Here is a 17,613-nt window from a genome sequence, read left to right as displayed (position 1 = left end):
TTTCGGTACGATCATTCCGAGACATTTTACCATATTTCCATCAAAAGCCCAAAACGGAAGATGCGTGTTGATTTGGTAAATTGGCTTTCGTATTTTATTGTTTCCTATTCTATGTATACGAAATATATCTTAGACTCGAGAACAACAAGATACCAACACCAGAAAGACAATAGACCAAACAAAAATTGACGTCACCGCAAATGGCAAGGAATTCTTCGGTTTTGGAATAGGTGTGAAATCAGTTTGTTGGTGAGAATGACGGATAAAAATGTCAATATAAATATCTGATAGGAAATAGATTTAAGGCAAACAATGCTCACAATATTATAACAGTGATAAATGTAGTCTGCAGTCAGGATTATTCAGACCCTAGTTGTTGTTGATACCATGTCACACGCCTGAGACCGATATTAGACCGACATAATATTATACATGTACAATGTATATAAACATACTTATGAATACATATATATATATAGAGAGAGAGAGATAAAGAGGTTGAAAATTTTCAACTTTATTAGTAAGTGTTGTATAGTTTGTTTCACCCAAAGTCTCATCAGCAACTAAATATATTTTATACACTGCAATGTTAAGTACACTCACGTGCAGTCAGGCAAGAATACAAAAGAGACATAATAATACCCTAGAAAGGGTTAATGCAAGAATACAATAGTGGAATTAAAGAGCATAAAGGTAAGGGAAAAATTTAAAGGTCATGGTGGTTGGGGAAGGGGGGTTTAACAATGCTCAGAGAGTAGAAGCGTGTTGTTATGTTTTCATGTGGAAATGAATGAGTTCCGTTCTAGAGTTCAGGATGGTGGATTTTACAGCGGTGATGTTGTGGTACTTTTCCCATAAGCAAAGGTTGCAGCGATCTGTTTTCGAATGTATATATATATATATATATATATATATATACAGTGCGTGCTCTCAAAAAAGTCTACTCAAATATGAAAGATCTCTTATTGAAATGAATTACCTTTGTGACTAAGAATTATATTTCATATGAAAGAGTAATTAATACTCTGTGTCATAATACCTTATTTATATCTCTGCTGTCATTGATGATTGAGCAGCAGCCACTACAAAATCCTCTTGTACCAAGATTGGGCTGAAGCAATGAATATGGGTCAAAATCCTTGACCGTTGTTATTTGATTACGAAAACAATTATTGCTGCCTTTTTCGCATTGATTTTGTGCATTTTAATTGAAAAGAAACAATTGTTTTTTGCATTTAGTAAGTATTTGAGTTAAGAAATCTTTGCGCTTGTATGTACTCTCCAAAACAAATACATAATGCACCGTCGGCACCTTATGCATGTAAATTAATGATGCAATGGACAAGTGAGGAGATAGATCTTAGATTTTACACCCTATTTTAGTCAGACGAGCTCTGATTGGTCAATATATTTTTCTGTTATGAGTGCTTATGCGCATGCGCTATAGCAATGGCGCATAATAATAATAATAATTGATTCTTATTGAGCGCTAATACAGACAAACTGATCAGAGCGCTATACAACAGAAAAGAAACCTACAAATCATAACAATTAAACAAGGAACATTAATAAGATATTATTAACGAAAAGAAAATTTAGCTACTCAAAATGTACATTATGGATTCAAGATGGAAAGAGTTGGGTTTTAAGTTTCTTTTTGAAAGTGTCTTCTGTCGATATGTCTTCTGTCGATTTTGTCGATATAGGTACTGCCAAATAAAGGAAAATTATTTTAGTCATGTTGGGGGAATTATCATGTTTCATTTGGGCATATTATTTGTGTGAAAGTTATCTGATCCAGAATAAGGGGTTGTTCTGAAGATTATATTTGATAATTTAATGAAATTAGCAGAAGTGCTGTTTTACTAACTAGAACATAATTGCCTTCTTATAAGTGTAAGTAAAGGGAAGATCTTGGTAAGGCAGGATCGTGTATTTAAGTATTTCCACTACATTTCATCCGATACGTCCATCCAGGCCAGCCTCACCGAGGCTAACTTTAAGTTTGTTCTTACAGTCTGCACTTGTGTTGAGTTCACACTAACTGTTGTTTAGGTAAGCATTAAAGCTTTTCGGCATAAAACTCGAGATTTTGGTCTGATTTCTTTAGAGAAGTGAAACGTAGACAAAAGGGTGAGAGTCAGTGACTGTTAGGTGACTACGAAGCATGGATGATTGATTGATCGAGGGATGATCAATTGGTTGATGCTGTGCATAAGAAGGGTGTAGATTTACTCCCCACATGGTGTGGAATCGATCATATAAGGTATAAAATCAACCCAACGGGTGTAAATTTGAACCCATTTTTCATGAAAATGGAACCAAAAGGTGTTAATTAAGCACCATTGGGTGCAAATTTCACTCCTTAAAGGGAGTAAAATCCTAACCTTAGGATGCAAATTTACACCTTTTTTGTGTGGTGCAAATTTACACCTTCTTGTGGGGTGTAAATTGACTCCCTACATTGGCACTTATGCGACAAACATAGGGAGTCAATTTGAACCTAGTTTTCTGTGTGTGTAGATACATTTGACCACTTTAAACACCGTATAGCTAAAGCAAGAAGGATTTAAGACCAAAGTAACACATTCATAGGCCTTACCTATTTGGTGCATCAGCTCAAACTTTGTAAAAAGAGATTATGACGGCACTTTTTAAAACCCCGGCGCTCTGTCATCAGTTTCGGAACACATATAAATAGGGTATCATTAGCTCTCTACCATGAAATGTATTTCAATGTCACGTCAATTATCATCAGCTACCAAAATAGCTTTTACTTTTTTTTAATATGCACTTTATATATACTTATAATTGTATATATATATATATATATATACTTATGCATATATATATATACTTGACAAAGGCTTACGGCCGAAAATTCGTACATTGTGTATATCCCACGGTTGTTTCATTACTTCTTATTATACATATATTCATATAAGTATATGTTTATGAAAACTACTTTTTGTTTTCCTCTCTTCAAATTCATTTTATTCACTCATGCGTGAAATATGGATTATACGAGTTGCATCAAATAAAAGAGGAGGATCTAAGCTTTACAAATATGTGTCATTTATTAATCATAATCGTGATTGAGTTAAGATAAAACATCGATAATTGTCGGTTTCGTTTTTTTGTGGGACGCACTGTATAATAATAGACTTAAAATGTATACATATTTTCACACACGGATATGCCACGAATGATTATTACTACTAATGTCATTATCATTAGTATCATTATAAAGTCTATCGTCGTCCCATACGTCCCATGATGTCGTCTCTATGTGTGTTCGTATGTCTTAGTTATTTTCACCACTTGCTGTTATTTATTGTATTAACCCATGTATAATTTGTATTTTAAGATGTGTTAACATGTTTCAGTTTTTCTTCTTATTTTTAATATCACTTTCACCACAAGCGGTTGTTTTTAGGGAAGTTTTCACCGGTAAATTGTATTCGTTTTATATCAATTCGAACATACAAAGAAATTTGAAAAATAAATGTTTACCTGAAACAAAATGATGTAATTTGGAAATATCTTGGGACCTGTCTTTCTATCTAAACTGTAACATCAGCTTGATTGGCAGAAGACTGAAATTTTGAAATGTTGAAGTTCTTTGCAGACTCATGCCCTTGGTTATTAATCCAATTGTTACACGATATACCACTTTTACACTACTTAACAATCTCAAAACCGACCAATTAGGGTCGTATTAACCTTGGTCATTCGGTGTTATACAAGAATATAAATATGCATATGTTTTGATAAATGTGTATGATTATTCACCGCTATCATTTCGAATAAATTTGTTTTCACATTATGAGAAAGAATTCAATTATCTGATTCATGTATTCATTATCAAATTTAAATGCTATAATAATTAATAGTCAAAATGGTCAAATAGTTAGGTTTCAAAGTTTACGGTATACGAGTTTTCAGTGTAGTGATGTGTGTGTGCGGGGGGGGGGGCAGGGTGAAATGAGAGAAGTTTGTCAGAAGAACGTGTCTGAGAGTGTGTAAGAGTAAAGGGACTACTTGCTCATCTTTTGACCCACTCTTGTGTCACCTCACAACATATAACTTAATCTCCTTTGCCCCCTTTTCTGTTTTCTACCTTTTGTCTGTTATTGGCTTAGTTATGTTGGTCATGAATTTTGTTATATATATATATATATATATATGTATATCATACTTTGTGCAAATAGGATCTTGTTCTTGTCAAAGTTGATCCATTTTTCAAACCACATTTGTATTTATCATTGACAATGTCAATTGAACATAATTCAGCCATTTGGCTGCAAAGTGCAATCACAGTAAAAACAAAACCTATTCAATCAATCAATCAATCAAAAGAATGTACCCATCCACAATGAAATAAAACATTGACACATACAAGCTCGTTCACAAAAAAAATTAACAAAGAGCGTGAGATTTATTTTATAGATCTCGAATATACATACACAATATCATTCATGTTATTTCAATTCAGTTCTTATCAGCTGATCAAGGTGAAGCAAAATCAACGTTTTTTCACAAATGCCTCTATAACAGACTATCTAAGGCTCATTGATAACATTTTGGGACAGTATTTATATAATAACGGATAGCTTTGAGTGTGATACAAGAATACATTGCTCGAGCTATGACAATATTGAACGAGTCGGAGACGAGTCCAATATGGTCATAGCCATATAATATTATTATTTTCTTTATCTTCTTTCTTTACCTCGGAAAATATGGCCTTTTTCTGTGTGTGATTCCGATATCGTTAGTTGAAGTTCCCGGATGACTGATCAATACGAAAACAATATTGGTCAGCCATCCGGGTACTGCGCTAAAGATATTAAATACACTGATTTATTGTACCACTTGGAAGTCTTATAAAGATAATAATGGTATATACATGCATTCACTTGTAGGTCATTCTTGTCCTATATACCTACATCTTCCCCTCTCTAAATCATCTTTATATAATTTTCTCCTTATCCTCTACCCTTACCCTCTTCTTATCCTCTACGTCATTTCATGACGTCAGCATAATTACGCACATGTTCCGAATACTGAGAGCGAACGAAATGAATTACTGCATAAGAACTGAGGTACGTCATAAAACTAAAAAGAAACCCCTTTTCCATAATCCTATAGACTAGAACTGGACATTTTGAAGATTTACTGTTTTAGAGCATACAGGGCCGGGGACTAACATAATTACCGTTGTTTTTACTCTTAGGTGACCTTACTTTACTATCTATGTCCTTCAGGTCCTTGGGTAATATATATATTATTATTATTATTTTTTTTTTTGGGGGGGGAAGGACATTTTGTGAGTCGAGTCGAGCTTCAACCATACCAATGAAGTGATGCTGCAACATCGTACAAATAAAATTGAGCATAACAACAGGAAGCAAGTCTAAATTGACTGAGATAACCATACATCAGAATGACTATACGTATTCAATCCTGAAAAAGAGAAAACAAACCATGATTCTGACTGAAAGTTTGGCTACCCTAAAGTCAGCCGAACGTCTGTCACATTGCCATCCTGCAGCTTATAACCTCGTGTTCCCTACATGACCTCAACATTGCCAAATGGAGGATTATGCGTGGGAGGATATGATTATCATGGATATTAATTACCCCCGCTATAAATACACCGCGTCACGTGTAACTCCTCTCTATCAGTGGCGCTGAACAACCGCGGATAAAAACAGGATCCCTCATTAAGATTAGCGTCACAAGTTGAACCAAGTTGAATCGTCTGAATGTAGAAATATTAGAGAATCATGTCGGTGGCGGTTTGAAATAAATGGCGAAAGGAGTTCCTATTTCAGAACGACAGCAATTCGAAGAGAGAATCCTAGCGACCAGTGCAAAGTTTAAGCTCTTACTGCAGCTCTACAGTAGCAAACTGCAGCATATTTAGGAAAGGGTATAGGTGTAATATCCTAAGCCCGCAAAAATCTTTTAAACGTTGTTATTCTTTTGGGCCTCGGCTAAATTCAACCCCCCAAAAAAACTATAGTACCATTATCTGAAAAGTTAAGCATGCAGATGATGATATCAGGTCCTATTTTCTCATTAATGTTTTCTTTAATGTGCTTAAGATTGTCGAGCTGTTATAACGCACATAATGTAAATATGTAAAGTCTGCGATTGCTTGAGGCTGTCATGAGACCCAATTAGAAGTAATTAGGCGTCACAAAAAAAGTTTGTTTAATTGCCCTTTAAGATCGACCCAAACATCTTAAAATCTACGTTCCGCTTTTTTTCCTTTTTTTTTCAAAGGATTTTAGAAAAAATGTTTAATGAATACAACAACATATGTATTTAAAGGTTTCAAAGCTGAAAAAAGCCCAAAGACCGACCCAGGTGCTGGCACCTAAAGGGCAACATCTGTCTTTGTTTCAGGCCTTACACTACGATCAACCCATCTCGATATCTACTGACGTCACACTGCTACGTAAAGTGTAAATGGGTCTACTATCATACAACTTAAATTAGAACAGACAAAAGAGGGAGACGAAGAGATAGGAGAGGGGGAGGGGAGGGGTGGCGAGATTACAGCCACCCACACTCGACTCTGGTAAAACGTTGAGGAGGCTGAAGATAGGATCAGAGAAGTTACAATGCATGGATCTGTACCAGGGAGGTCTCACCTCCCTGTCTGTACTTAGCTTCCATAATAAGCAACGGCAGAAAACTCTAGTGGATTGAAATATCACATCAACTATAAAAATTAACTTAAAGGGGAAGTCCACCCTGAAATTAAGTTAGTTTTAATAGGAGTAGAAAAATGAGAGAAACAAGTCAGTGAAAGTTTGAGCAAATTCCGATTAAAAATAAGGAAGTTAGGATTTTTTAAGTTGTGATCAATCAAACACAAATTGGCAACTCTATGACGTATCATGCGAGCTCAACTTCCATTTGCTCAGTACTAAAAAAATCTAAAATTTTCATTTTCCCTCAAGAAAAATTTCAACCATACATGCACCCTAAATATAATAATTGCAAATATGTTTCTATACTCCCCCTGCAAGGAACAAATATATATTCCGTCATCAATAACGAAGAAAACATGATTTTATGGAATATTATGCACAAAGCAAATGAAGGAGAGCTCGTATAATAAGTCACAGAGTTGCCAATTTGTATTTGATTGATCACAACTTCAATAATTCATAACTTTCTTATTTTCATTCAGAATTTGCTCAAACTTTCACTCACCTGATTTTCTTATTATTCTGCCTCTATCGAAACAAACTTATTTTGGGGGTGGACTTTCCCTTTAAAATTTCTTATAGTACCATGGTCTTTAGATAACACGACATCATGTACTGACTTTATGACAGCTACGTACAGGTATAAGCGTATGCAAAGTTATTCACTATAAAACAAAAGCACATCAACAAAACTAATCGGAATGCATTATGTATTCCATAGGCAAGGAAATTATGTCATCTTATTAGCAATACATGCAGCATTTAGTAAACAATGTATTAATGGCAAAAACAAAAAAATATGTTCAGGCATTTGGCACATCAACAAAACTAATCGGAATGCATTATGTATTCCATAGGCAAGGAAATTATGTCATCTTATTAGCAATACATGCAGCATTTAGTAAACAATGTATTAATGGCAAAAACAAAAAAATATGTTCAGGCATTTGGCAGCTGCTTATCCGCGTACATACTACTCTCAACCCAAACTCGGACCATTTACTCTGATGGCAGGTCAATGAAGACAGCGTACTTGGGCCACTCCTTGTCACTGTAACACTCCTCTGTGGTCGAGGTGCACATGAAATGGTAATCGTCCATGAGACTGACCCCAATCTTCTTCAAGCATATGCCCATGAAGACATCCTCCTAGGGGAATAAGGGCGTAGTCAGTGCAGCACGGAACGTTGCCTCCACCAGATCTGTAGACATGATGAACGCTGGACCCGAGAGGTACGGTGGGTACTTCGATGCCGGGTAGAAGTTTTTGGAGATGCGGTACTTCCCCCATTCTCCATATCTGCTACGGACCACCGGCATGTCCAGGTTCACGTTGCCGATGACGACCCCTCGAGAGGGCGCTTGAAGGATGAACTCCAGGATGCGAGCCTTGTTCAGCATCGTATCGTCGTCGATTTTCATCGCAAACTTTCCATGTCGACAATGCTCCGTAACCCATTTAAAACCCATTACCGTCTTCCGCGTCAGGTTCAGGTAACTATCAATGAAATCCTCCTGGACAATATCGCCATAGATGCTAGCCTCGGCATTGATCTTGGATTGCAGAACCGGATCATTCGTCGTTCCCAGCATAAACACTGTCCTGACGAGGGTATGATTTAGTATTTTCCAGGCTTGGTTGCTACCGTAGGTCACACGAATATGGTCTCTACGTTTCAAATTACCAAGAGCTGATGTCACAAATATAATCATTGGCACTCGATATTGTCTTCCTTGTTGATCAAAGCAAACATTACGGGGCGTGTTCATCCGAGTGTAGATATGTGGATCGGTTGGTTCCAACAAATAATTACCGCGTTTGTATGTATCCCAAGATTGCTCCTTTTCGTTATCCAAACGTTCCTCTCCTCTGCCTAATCGAGGCATTCCTGTCATATTACGTCGCCATCCTGCATGATTATTATTCTCAACCACACCATCACCCAGAAGACTTTCACGATTCCCTCTTTGCAAGATCATGGCGTTAGCTGACGAAACGATGACGAATCGTCCTTGGTCTCCTCCAACAGCAGTAATTGATCTCAAGGATCTCTCCTGGCGAAACTTTCCAACAGTTCTGTTCATGCCGAATATAACGACTAATCCCAGCAGCCCAAGGTAGAGGTAACATCCAACTGCTGATCGCCATATTCTGGACTTCAACTAAAACCTCATCCTGAAAGTTTTTACTCCTGCAACCTCTCCGCATTGGTTCAGAAATGTACCTCGCCGTGAAAGTTGTCAGGAAGAATTTGCTTTCAATTTCTCTTTTTGGTCACCCTGCATTCAGTGACAAGCTTTAAACAAGGTCCTTTGCTGCCATGCTTCTTCCGAAATTGTTAGGTTTGTGTATAAGTTCAAGACTCTGCTTCTCGCGTCAGTACTTAATTCCATGACAATAAACGCAAACTTGTCGAAAGCTAGTGTAGCACTTAGTTCTGATTTCGTGAGTCTAAGATTAGAATATTGATAATTCCGAGCTATGTTCAAATTCGACATCATGATATTGGTTAACCACTCATAACCAGAAGAACATCGAAGTGATACGAATTGCTGGAATGACATTTATTTCTAAGCATCTGCACCTTGACTAGGGGGAATGAATTCTTCAGCAATCTGACAACGCCAGCTTCGAAGGATTCCTGGAAGCTATGCGGGAGAAATAAGGCGAACCCTTCTCAACGTAGATAGGTTGATATTTTCTAGCCATTAATGACGCTTAGTTCATCCGAATGGAGGTGTGAATCTGTTGACGGCCATTTGCAAGTATATGAACAATCATAGGGAAAGCAACTTTTATTGATAGAAGAATTTTAAGAAAATACAAAGAAGCGACTATCTGTAACAGTATACTGTGTTCGCCTTAAAAACCTCTATGGAGGTTTTACTTTTTATTTCATCTTGCCGATGAAAACAAATTAGAATACTACCAAAATCTGTGCACAATAAAATAACAATGAATACGATAGACTAAAGCTGCAAAACACCTTGACAATGATTATCCCTCCTTGTATTTATTTCTAAGAATTGAAAATTATTCATGGGTTGTTACTCGAGAGGGAATTTTGAAAAATACTATTATATTGTTTTTTTTCTAATATTTAATGTAAGCAAGAGCTATTTAAATTGATATTGCAAATTCAAATTACGAAAGGACCTTAGTTAATGACTGTGCATAGGTGCTTGCATAATTATCTGCCCATAGTTCATACAAACATCTTCTAAGTCATAAATACAAGTGAGAAGTTGACTTTCTTATCGCAAGTAAAATTCTGTCACTGAACTAAAATGAATAATTCTAAAAGTTTTAAACATTTTTCAGAATAACATCCCTGTCCAGTAGGACCTCCTCTCGCGAGGCACGCAGTAACTTTGTCCCAAAGTAATAATATTTTGTTTGAAAGCCTCGGTAATAACACATATATGATTGCCTGGCTGTCTCCCAGTTGGTGTGCCAAAATAATGTATTTGCAAACAAAACAATGATTAGCCTTAATACATCATTTTCTGCATGCATAGGTATAACCGCCTCTAAAAATCTAGTACAATTAATTTTAATTGAACATGGTAGGATATCATCCAAAAACAATATTGATATCAAACATAATGTGAGCTGAAGATCGCAAACAATGAAGATTGTATATTGTGTCTAATTGTGAGACATCACGGAAACAAGTCATTAAAATAAGTTGACAAGAAATCATCGAAGTTAAGAATGGATAGAACAAAACGATTGCTTCACATAAACTAAATTGTAGAGAGAAGAGAGGGGCGGGTGAAGAGAGAAAGAATGAAGAAGTTAAGAGAGAGAGAGAGAGAGAGAGAACAAGAGCGAGAGAGAGGGATGGGGGGTGGGGGTGACGGCGTGAAAAGTTAGAAAAGTACAAGAACACACAAATAATCAAACACCCAACAAAAAAGACAGCTCGTCAAAGTTGGTGAGAATGAAGAACTTACAGCATGATAAGTACCCTTAAGCAGTCTCAATATACATTTTATGCGGAGACAGCTTGGCTATAATCTGAAAGCCGTAAAATTAAATCAAGACCTACGTCGATGCGTAATACAGATTAACGAATCAACTTTCCGTTTCGATAGTTCCAAAACAAACTGAAGTCTTGAGCATCCAAGAGCGCCTTTGCATTAATTCTCTCAAAGCGCTAAGATTGATATCGTTTAATCAACCTGCTACGCCTGCTATTAATGTCGTATTTGCAATCTAAAACATCTCAAGCGTGAAATACAGTGCGTCCCAGAAAAAACGAAACCGAGAAGTATCGATGTTTTATCATAACTTAATCACAATCATAATTAATGAATGATACATATTTGGAAAGCTGAGAGTCTCCTCTTTCAGTTGATGCTACTCAGATGATGCATGCTACTGATGATGCTACTCAGCCATGCATGAAGACTCTCGTCTACGGCTGATTGTCAACGAAACGGAGTTAAGTCTTTTGTTAATTTCGTTTAATAAAATTATGGAAATGCAAGCACTACTTTAAACAAACAGAACTTTGTCATTCCTCGCTCTTTTTTCCTGATTGAGGTGTCATATGAAAGGGCATAAACTCAACTTTCTAGAAATGTGAATTTTTCTTCGAAATTCAGATACCGCCCGCCAAATGTCTTTTTGGTTTCCTTCCTTCAAATTGCCTTTAATCACTCATGCGTGAAATATGCATCATCTGTGTAGCATCAACTGAAAGAGGAGACTCTCAGCTTTCCAAATATGTATCATTCATTAATTATGATTGTGATTAAGTTATGATAAAACATCGATACTTTTTTTTTCATTTTTCTGGGATGCACTGTAATAATAATAATAATAGCTAGTTCTTATATAGCGCTTTTCAGGACCGAAGGCCCTCTCGAAGCGCTTTACAGATATATATATTATTACCCCGGTCATAGGATTCAGGCTTACCCGCACACAATGTATGCACATTCTCCACTCGATGGGGAGCATTCCAGCCAGGCGTCTTTTTCACAAGCGCACACGTGCTAATCTAACCACATTAGCTTTCGCATCCTACCGGGTACCCAGTTACACCTGGGTGGAGAGTGGCAAATGTAGATCAATGTCTTGCCAAAGGACATTAGTGCCGCGGTGGGACTTGAACCCAAAACAAACTCAATTTAAAGTCTTAAACGAAGTCGCGTCGCCGTCAACATTGGCTCAACATTACTCACTCAATCAAGTCTTCCTTGAAAATGTACATCGGTAATCATGGCATTCTTGACCCTATATATCGCATGATTATCAGCATGATAAGTGACCATTCGTTCTATTTTCGTAGTATGCCATTGCTAAGGATAGCAACCTCATGACTCGAGTTGGGGCTCGTGCCCCTGACTCCTCTATTTCATTTCCGATCAAACCCTGCTCCTATCTCGAGTTCACGCTTTAACCTGCTTCTACCCAACTAGAATCAAGCAAGAGGTGTTTGAGAGAACAGTAATTGTCATCGAGCGGCGCCCCGTGAACTATGGAAAGAGGACAGAGGGAGAGAAACAGGAGGGGGGGGGGGGTGTTCACCTCTTCAAGATCCGACGATCGAGTGTGGGCGTGTGTGTGTGTGTGTGTGTGTGTGTGCTTGCGCATGCCTACTTAAAACTCCCGCGTTCATTATGTCATTCTAACAATATATAACTAATTAAGGACTGGTCTCTCATTTCCATGACATACATTTCTCTATCAATATAAGTGATTTTTTAGTTTCTCTAGTTGCCATTACTCCCACTTCTCTCCCGTCAAGCCTTTCCGGTTAATCGGAGACGGTGCCCTATTTATCTGAAGGTCTCTAATGATATAATTTGTTTGATCACCTATCACCATTTTGTATCTGTTTAACGCTAATTTAAGATGACAAGGAGACCCGATGACTCGTCATGGCGGTTAACTCGTGCGTATGAGCGTGCTCTACTTCAAAGTCTTGTTTTGACTCCTGCTTCTTTAGAATCAAAGATTACTCGAGTAAACACTGGTCGAGCGAATGCATTGCACGGTTACTAAACTTACTCAAAGATATTGATAACATTGATTATCTATATATCCGGGCAACTGTGTAATGCTTGAGAATCATCGAAATGAGATTGAACTGACTAAATCTTTGCTGAATATCACAAAGAATGGAAAACTATCAACGCAGATACAAGTGTAATGGATTAGAAAAAAACATGTGGCATTAATGGTCTAAAGCGGTGTATGTCATCATACATATTTACATTAGCTTCACAATTACCATGATCTCTTGATTTTCTTTCTTTTTCTTTTCCGTTATCTTTATTAACAAGATCTTGGATCTGCCCCTGAATAGAATAATGATTATTGATAAAGAGACTATAATAATAAGATGTACTATGAGAAAGAAATGGTTTTGGGGAGTTGGGACATGCTCTTCTCGAGCCGCTTAGTACTTTTCAAACAGCACATGTCTTTTATATGAACCCAATGTGCAGTGAAAGGCCTGTAGATTTGTCCGAACAGCCTAAATGTTTTACCTACATTTCATGAAAAAAATTTCAGATACGTTTTTTAAATGGCACTTTCATTGGGAAGGCAATAAGAATTTAGTTCGTGCCCAACGTATATGTATTTGCAAACCATTCTGTTAACTGGTGGTTATGCTAGAGGCGCCACGCTATAAATGCACTTTTACAAACCGATTTTGGTTGGTTGGTTGTTTCTTGGTTGTTTGGTACATTTATTTTATCTGACTACTAAGAAAGCATGTGCAATTCTTTTAAGTTAGCAACTAAGGGACTGACGGCTTTAAGTCCTCTCCGAGGGACTTGGTAATGAGGATTAATGCCTTACCATTTGGTTTCGAACCTGGTACCTCCCGGTTACAAGTCCACTGCTCTACAACTGAGCTATTGCACCTCCTCACAACAAAAACTTGCCGGGACGGTGAAATAGATTTTTGTTTAATAATTGCCTTATTAATGGTAATATTTCTCTGCTTTGAAGTTTTCAAGATCGACTCACTAAACCCTTTTCTGTGTATTCATGAATAAAAGACTAAAACATGCCAAAACAGCTGAAAGGGGTAAGTCGGCACTGTGGGGTTATCAAATTAAATCGCTGAATGCAGGGGGAAGGGAATTTCTGCAGTTGCCGGCTATTTTATAAACTATACTAATCTGATGCCACACTTCTTGTTTCCTCGGTGAGCTCCGTGTGGGGTATTGTATTCGGAACACAGTGAGCAAAAGCCAATTAAATCCATTTCCATTTGCACTCGACCATGTATATTTTGACGACTGAGGAGGAAATTGTGACAATTGCAAATAGCATAAGCATGGACTACCATGTCAAAAAACACAACAACAACATACAAAAGAAATGGTCAAGATCTAATAGAGAAGTACAAACGTATCAAAGACACCAACGGCGTAGGCATACAGTTATTTCGATATAATCTAATATAATTTGGTCAGAAATTCGCATTAGGAAATACCAGTAGAACCGAGGGACCTATTTAGCTCAATATACTCTCACAGGTATTGATATCAAGGTTGTCTAAAGTACGATTTTAATTTTTAAGTTAAGACTCGGAAAGTTGTAACCTAATAAACCTGAATGAGCCAGGGGTTAGCAATGCAACGAAATAGCGAGGGGATTCGGCACTTCTCCGAAGAAAGTTAAAAAAACTATCATCTGAAGTTTGCATGTTTATCAACAAACTACCAGTGATGCATGCCATAAACCGTTCCCCCAAAGTAAGCTTGACACCTTAGAAAGACCTATAGCAAAACAATTATACAAACTTTTCCTTGGCTTGATGGGGAAAATACAGTTAACAACTGAATTATTCAAGTCCCTTGTAAATTAACATGTTTTTGTGTTTTTCTTATCTTATGAATGAAAGGTGGACTGGTTGAATAAGGGCCTTTGTTGAAAACTTTTAGATGTACATAAGCTAATATGTCACGTTCTCAAGAAATATAACTTGGACAAATCAGTGTTTTATATTCTCGATCAATTACGAAACTTAGTAAGGATATGAATAACGTAGTTGCTAACTATATGAACATCTGTGGTCAAATTAAGAAATCCTACAACCTGATCTTTCGTTGTCCATGTTGCCAGTAAACTGGAAATTCACGATCTTTCCTTTGGATTGTAAGAAATTCAAGTGACTCTCTGGGCAAAATCTAACCAACACGCCATATTCAAATGGTCACATGACCCCGTTGCATTCGATATCCTCATATTCCTGCTACATTTGACTTTCTTTGAGATATATCAGCCTGAACAGGACTTCTGCAATCTTTTGTGTGGTGTGAGGTCCCATTCCTGGGATAGTCTTAATTACCTGAGTGAAAGCCCAAACTCCTGGTGTTCGCTTACAAATTCCAAGAAAAGCCATAAATAAACAGGTTATTTCCCACATTTACTGCCACTGTTTTAAACCATTATAGATGTATTCAAAACATTTTTTTTACTGAAGATTTCTTGACCCCCAAACCTTTTACCAACACTGTGCATTGTCTTCACATATCTCAATTTGATTATGTCGAAGGTAAACTTGAAAAATATTATTAATAGGGTGTTAATTAGGTATGCCCTCTGATCCCTTATTTATAGTTTTTTATTGGAAGTATTATGATTTCGTATCCTTTGTATCCTATTTTAACTGAAAAGAATGCAAAAATATTGATATTAAAAGTGATAATAAGTGAATAAATCAAGAAATTCGTAAATAGAAACAACTTCAGTAATCGTCTTCATTTCATCGTCAATTGTTCGTTTTTCTTCCAGTTACACTACGTAACGAGCTTAAAACTCTCCAAGCTAGTCGAAACCTTCTTATAATAAGCGTAAAAAGGGGACACCATAATAATTCATATGAGAAAAGTAATTTGTATCAGTTTGTAAATAAGAGTTTCTACGACACTGTACAGATTAAACCTCTGTATTATACCTTCATCAACAGCTAAAGAACGTCAAAGTTTTCACTCACATGTTTAACATAGAAAATGCCTACCTACCCACCTCCCAACCAATAGCTTTTGAGATTCATATCAAACATCATGCCGTGTCCTGTCTACTTTCCGATCAAATTCGATTAGGCTGCTTAATACCCCCTAATGTTCACGGAAGCAGAAGGTTGGAGAATAATGCAAAAAAAATCCCATGCGAATAAAATCCCATGCAGAAATCTCGAGGATGTAGTATACCGGATGTCTCTTCTACGTTCGCAGCCGATTGGACCAAGAGGGCCATAAAACATGAGATTTGCCATTTAATCCATCAATATTTGTAAAAACATCCATAATTGCGAACTCTGACTCAGCCTGAGACATGGTAAGTTCTACGATGCAGAATGTTTCCGAATCACCACAATTTTCAACCGTTTTCTTCGAGGATTATTTCATAGAATTGACAAAGGAGATGACAGAAACCCCAGTTCTGGTGGACACATCTCATTCGATTGATATCAACGGGATTGTGTGGCCCATCCTTTTCACGGTTCTGATCGTTATTGCGAACTTTCTCGGGCTCGTAGCCTTCTGCCTTCTGCAAAAAACTTCGCACTTACAACAACTACTTTATTATAAACTTGACCATTCTTGACTTCATTGGCGGGTTGCTTCAGATTCCTAATGTTGTCCATACGCACCTCGGGTACTATCCGTTCTCACATAGGATATGCAGAGTGGTGTCTGCAATACAGGCCGGACTTCTGAACGCCTCTAATTTTGCCATCGTCGTGATCTGCGTTGATCGACATCGGGCTACTTACGATCCCATCAACCACTTCATGTCAAGAAGCAAACGAATGGCTATCATCAAAAACTCCATCCCATGGATAGTTTCCCTAGCATTTTGGTTTCTCTACACCACCGCACCTGAATTCATCATCGGCTTCGACAACGGGCGTTACTGCGCTCGTTGGTACCGCTACAAGCCATTACTCACCGTAATGACGTTCATCAGCTACTTCTATCTACCATTCACCATCATCTCCGTACTGTACTTCAGAATCGTCTTGAAGATTCGGGCTTCATTCGGGGGTCGGGAAGTCGTGAGACAGTTTGCAATGCAAGAACCGAACGGGGAAAGCACCCTAGCAGAGCTACATCGCCATGGGATTGCGTCATCAGGCAGCACATTGACCATCAATACAGACCTGTCATCGGCCAACCATGACGGGGATTTGAAGATGAAGGATAGCGATGATACCAACATGAAGAAAACTACAGTAAGTTTCCTTACGTTTTGTTGTTGTTGTTGTTGTTTGTTTTACTGAATGCACTGCTTGGATTCAACTTCAGTAAGCGTTAAGTGTTTTAGAGCCAAAAAAAAAACTTTTCGAACTTAAAACGAGAGGAAATAAAGCATCTTTAAAATTATATAGTCTGGCGCGCCCAAATACAACTATACCAAGGGAGCATCGGATAACTGTGGTGTCAATCTTTTCATTTTTTTTTAAACCTTCAGACTCGACGTGAATCGTCCGCCGAGATGCACAAGGCTACCAAAACGCTCCTCTTCATCGTCGTCGCTTTCGTAGTTTCATGGCTACCGCAGAGCATCATTATCCTCATTTACTCCATCGAACCCGTGCTCATTATTCCAGAACTACCTCGACCAGTTCTACTGTTCTTTGGATGGATGCTGTTTCTCAACAGCCTCCTCAACCCGATATCGTAAGCCGTGTCGCAACCGTTGTTCAGGTCTACTATAACCAACATGCTCCTTTGCCGGCGAAAGTAATATAATTTTACTTTGAATGTATCAAACATTTTTATGTTGTACATAATATATTGTATTATAAAGAAAATTCGTTGTAATTGTAGCAAAACAGAATTTTAAGCTTTTAAAATCTTGAGTACTGTCTCTATTATATATGTACACTCCATGTAGCAATCATGACAT

General features: G+C 37.4%; 2 protein-coding genes across 2 annotated transcripts; one reads left to right on the top strand and one right to left on the bottom strand.

Annotated features, from left to right (window-relative positions):
• Positions 1-7,874: 7,874 nt before the first annotated feature.
• On the bottom strand, positions 7,875-8,811 carry LOC115929521 (beta-1,3-galactosyltransferase 1-like). The gene has a single exon (XM_030998641.1). It carries the CDS (start codon positions 8,808-8,810, stop codon positions 7,875-7,877), a length of 936 nt encoding a protein of 311 aa, XP_030854501.1. The 5' UTR covers position 8,811.
• A 4,945-nt stretch (positions 8,812-13,756) lies between these two features.
• Positions 13,757-17,388, top strand: LOC581327 (5-hydroxytryptamine receptor 1D-like). Its single transcript, XM_781333.2, has 3 exons — positions 13,757-13,777; positions 16,331-16,936; positions 17,176-17,388. The coding sequence occupies exons 1-3, from the start codon at positions 13,757-13,759 to the stop codon at positions 17,386-17,388; spliced, it is 840 nt and encodes a 279-aa protein (XP_786426.2).
• Positions 17,389-17,613: the final 225 nt, after the last annotated feature.

Source organism: Strongylocentrotus purpuratus, unplaced genomic scaffold (assembly GCF_000002235.5).
Source record: "Strongylocentrotus purpuratus isolate Spur 01 unplaced genomic scaffold, Spur_5.0 spur5_scaffold_5, whole genome shotgun sequence".
NCBI classification, from domain to species: Eukaryota; Metazoa; Echinodermata; class Echinoidea; order Camarodonta; family Strongylocentrotidae; genus Strongylocentrotus; species Strongylocentrotus purpuratus.
Note: the sequence above shows the minus strand (reverse complement) of the source record. Positions and strands in the feature narration are given on the sequence as shown.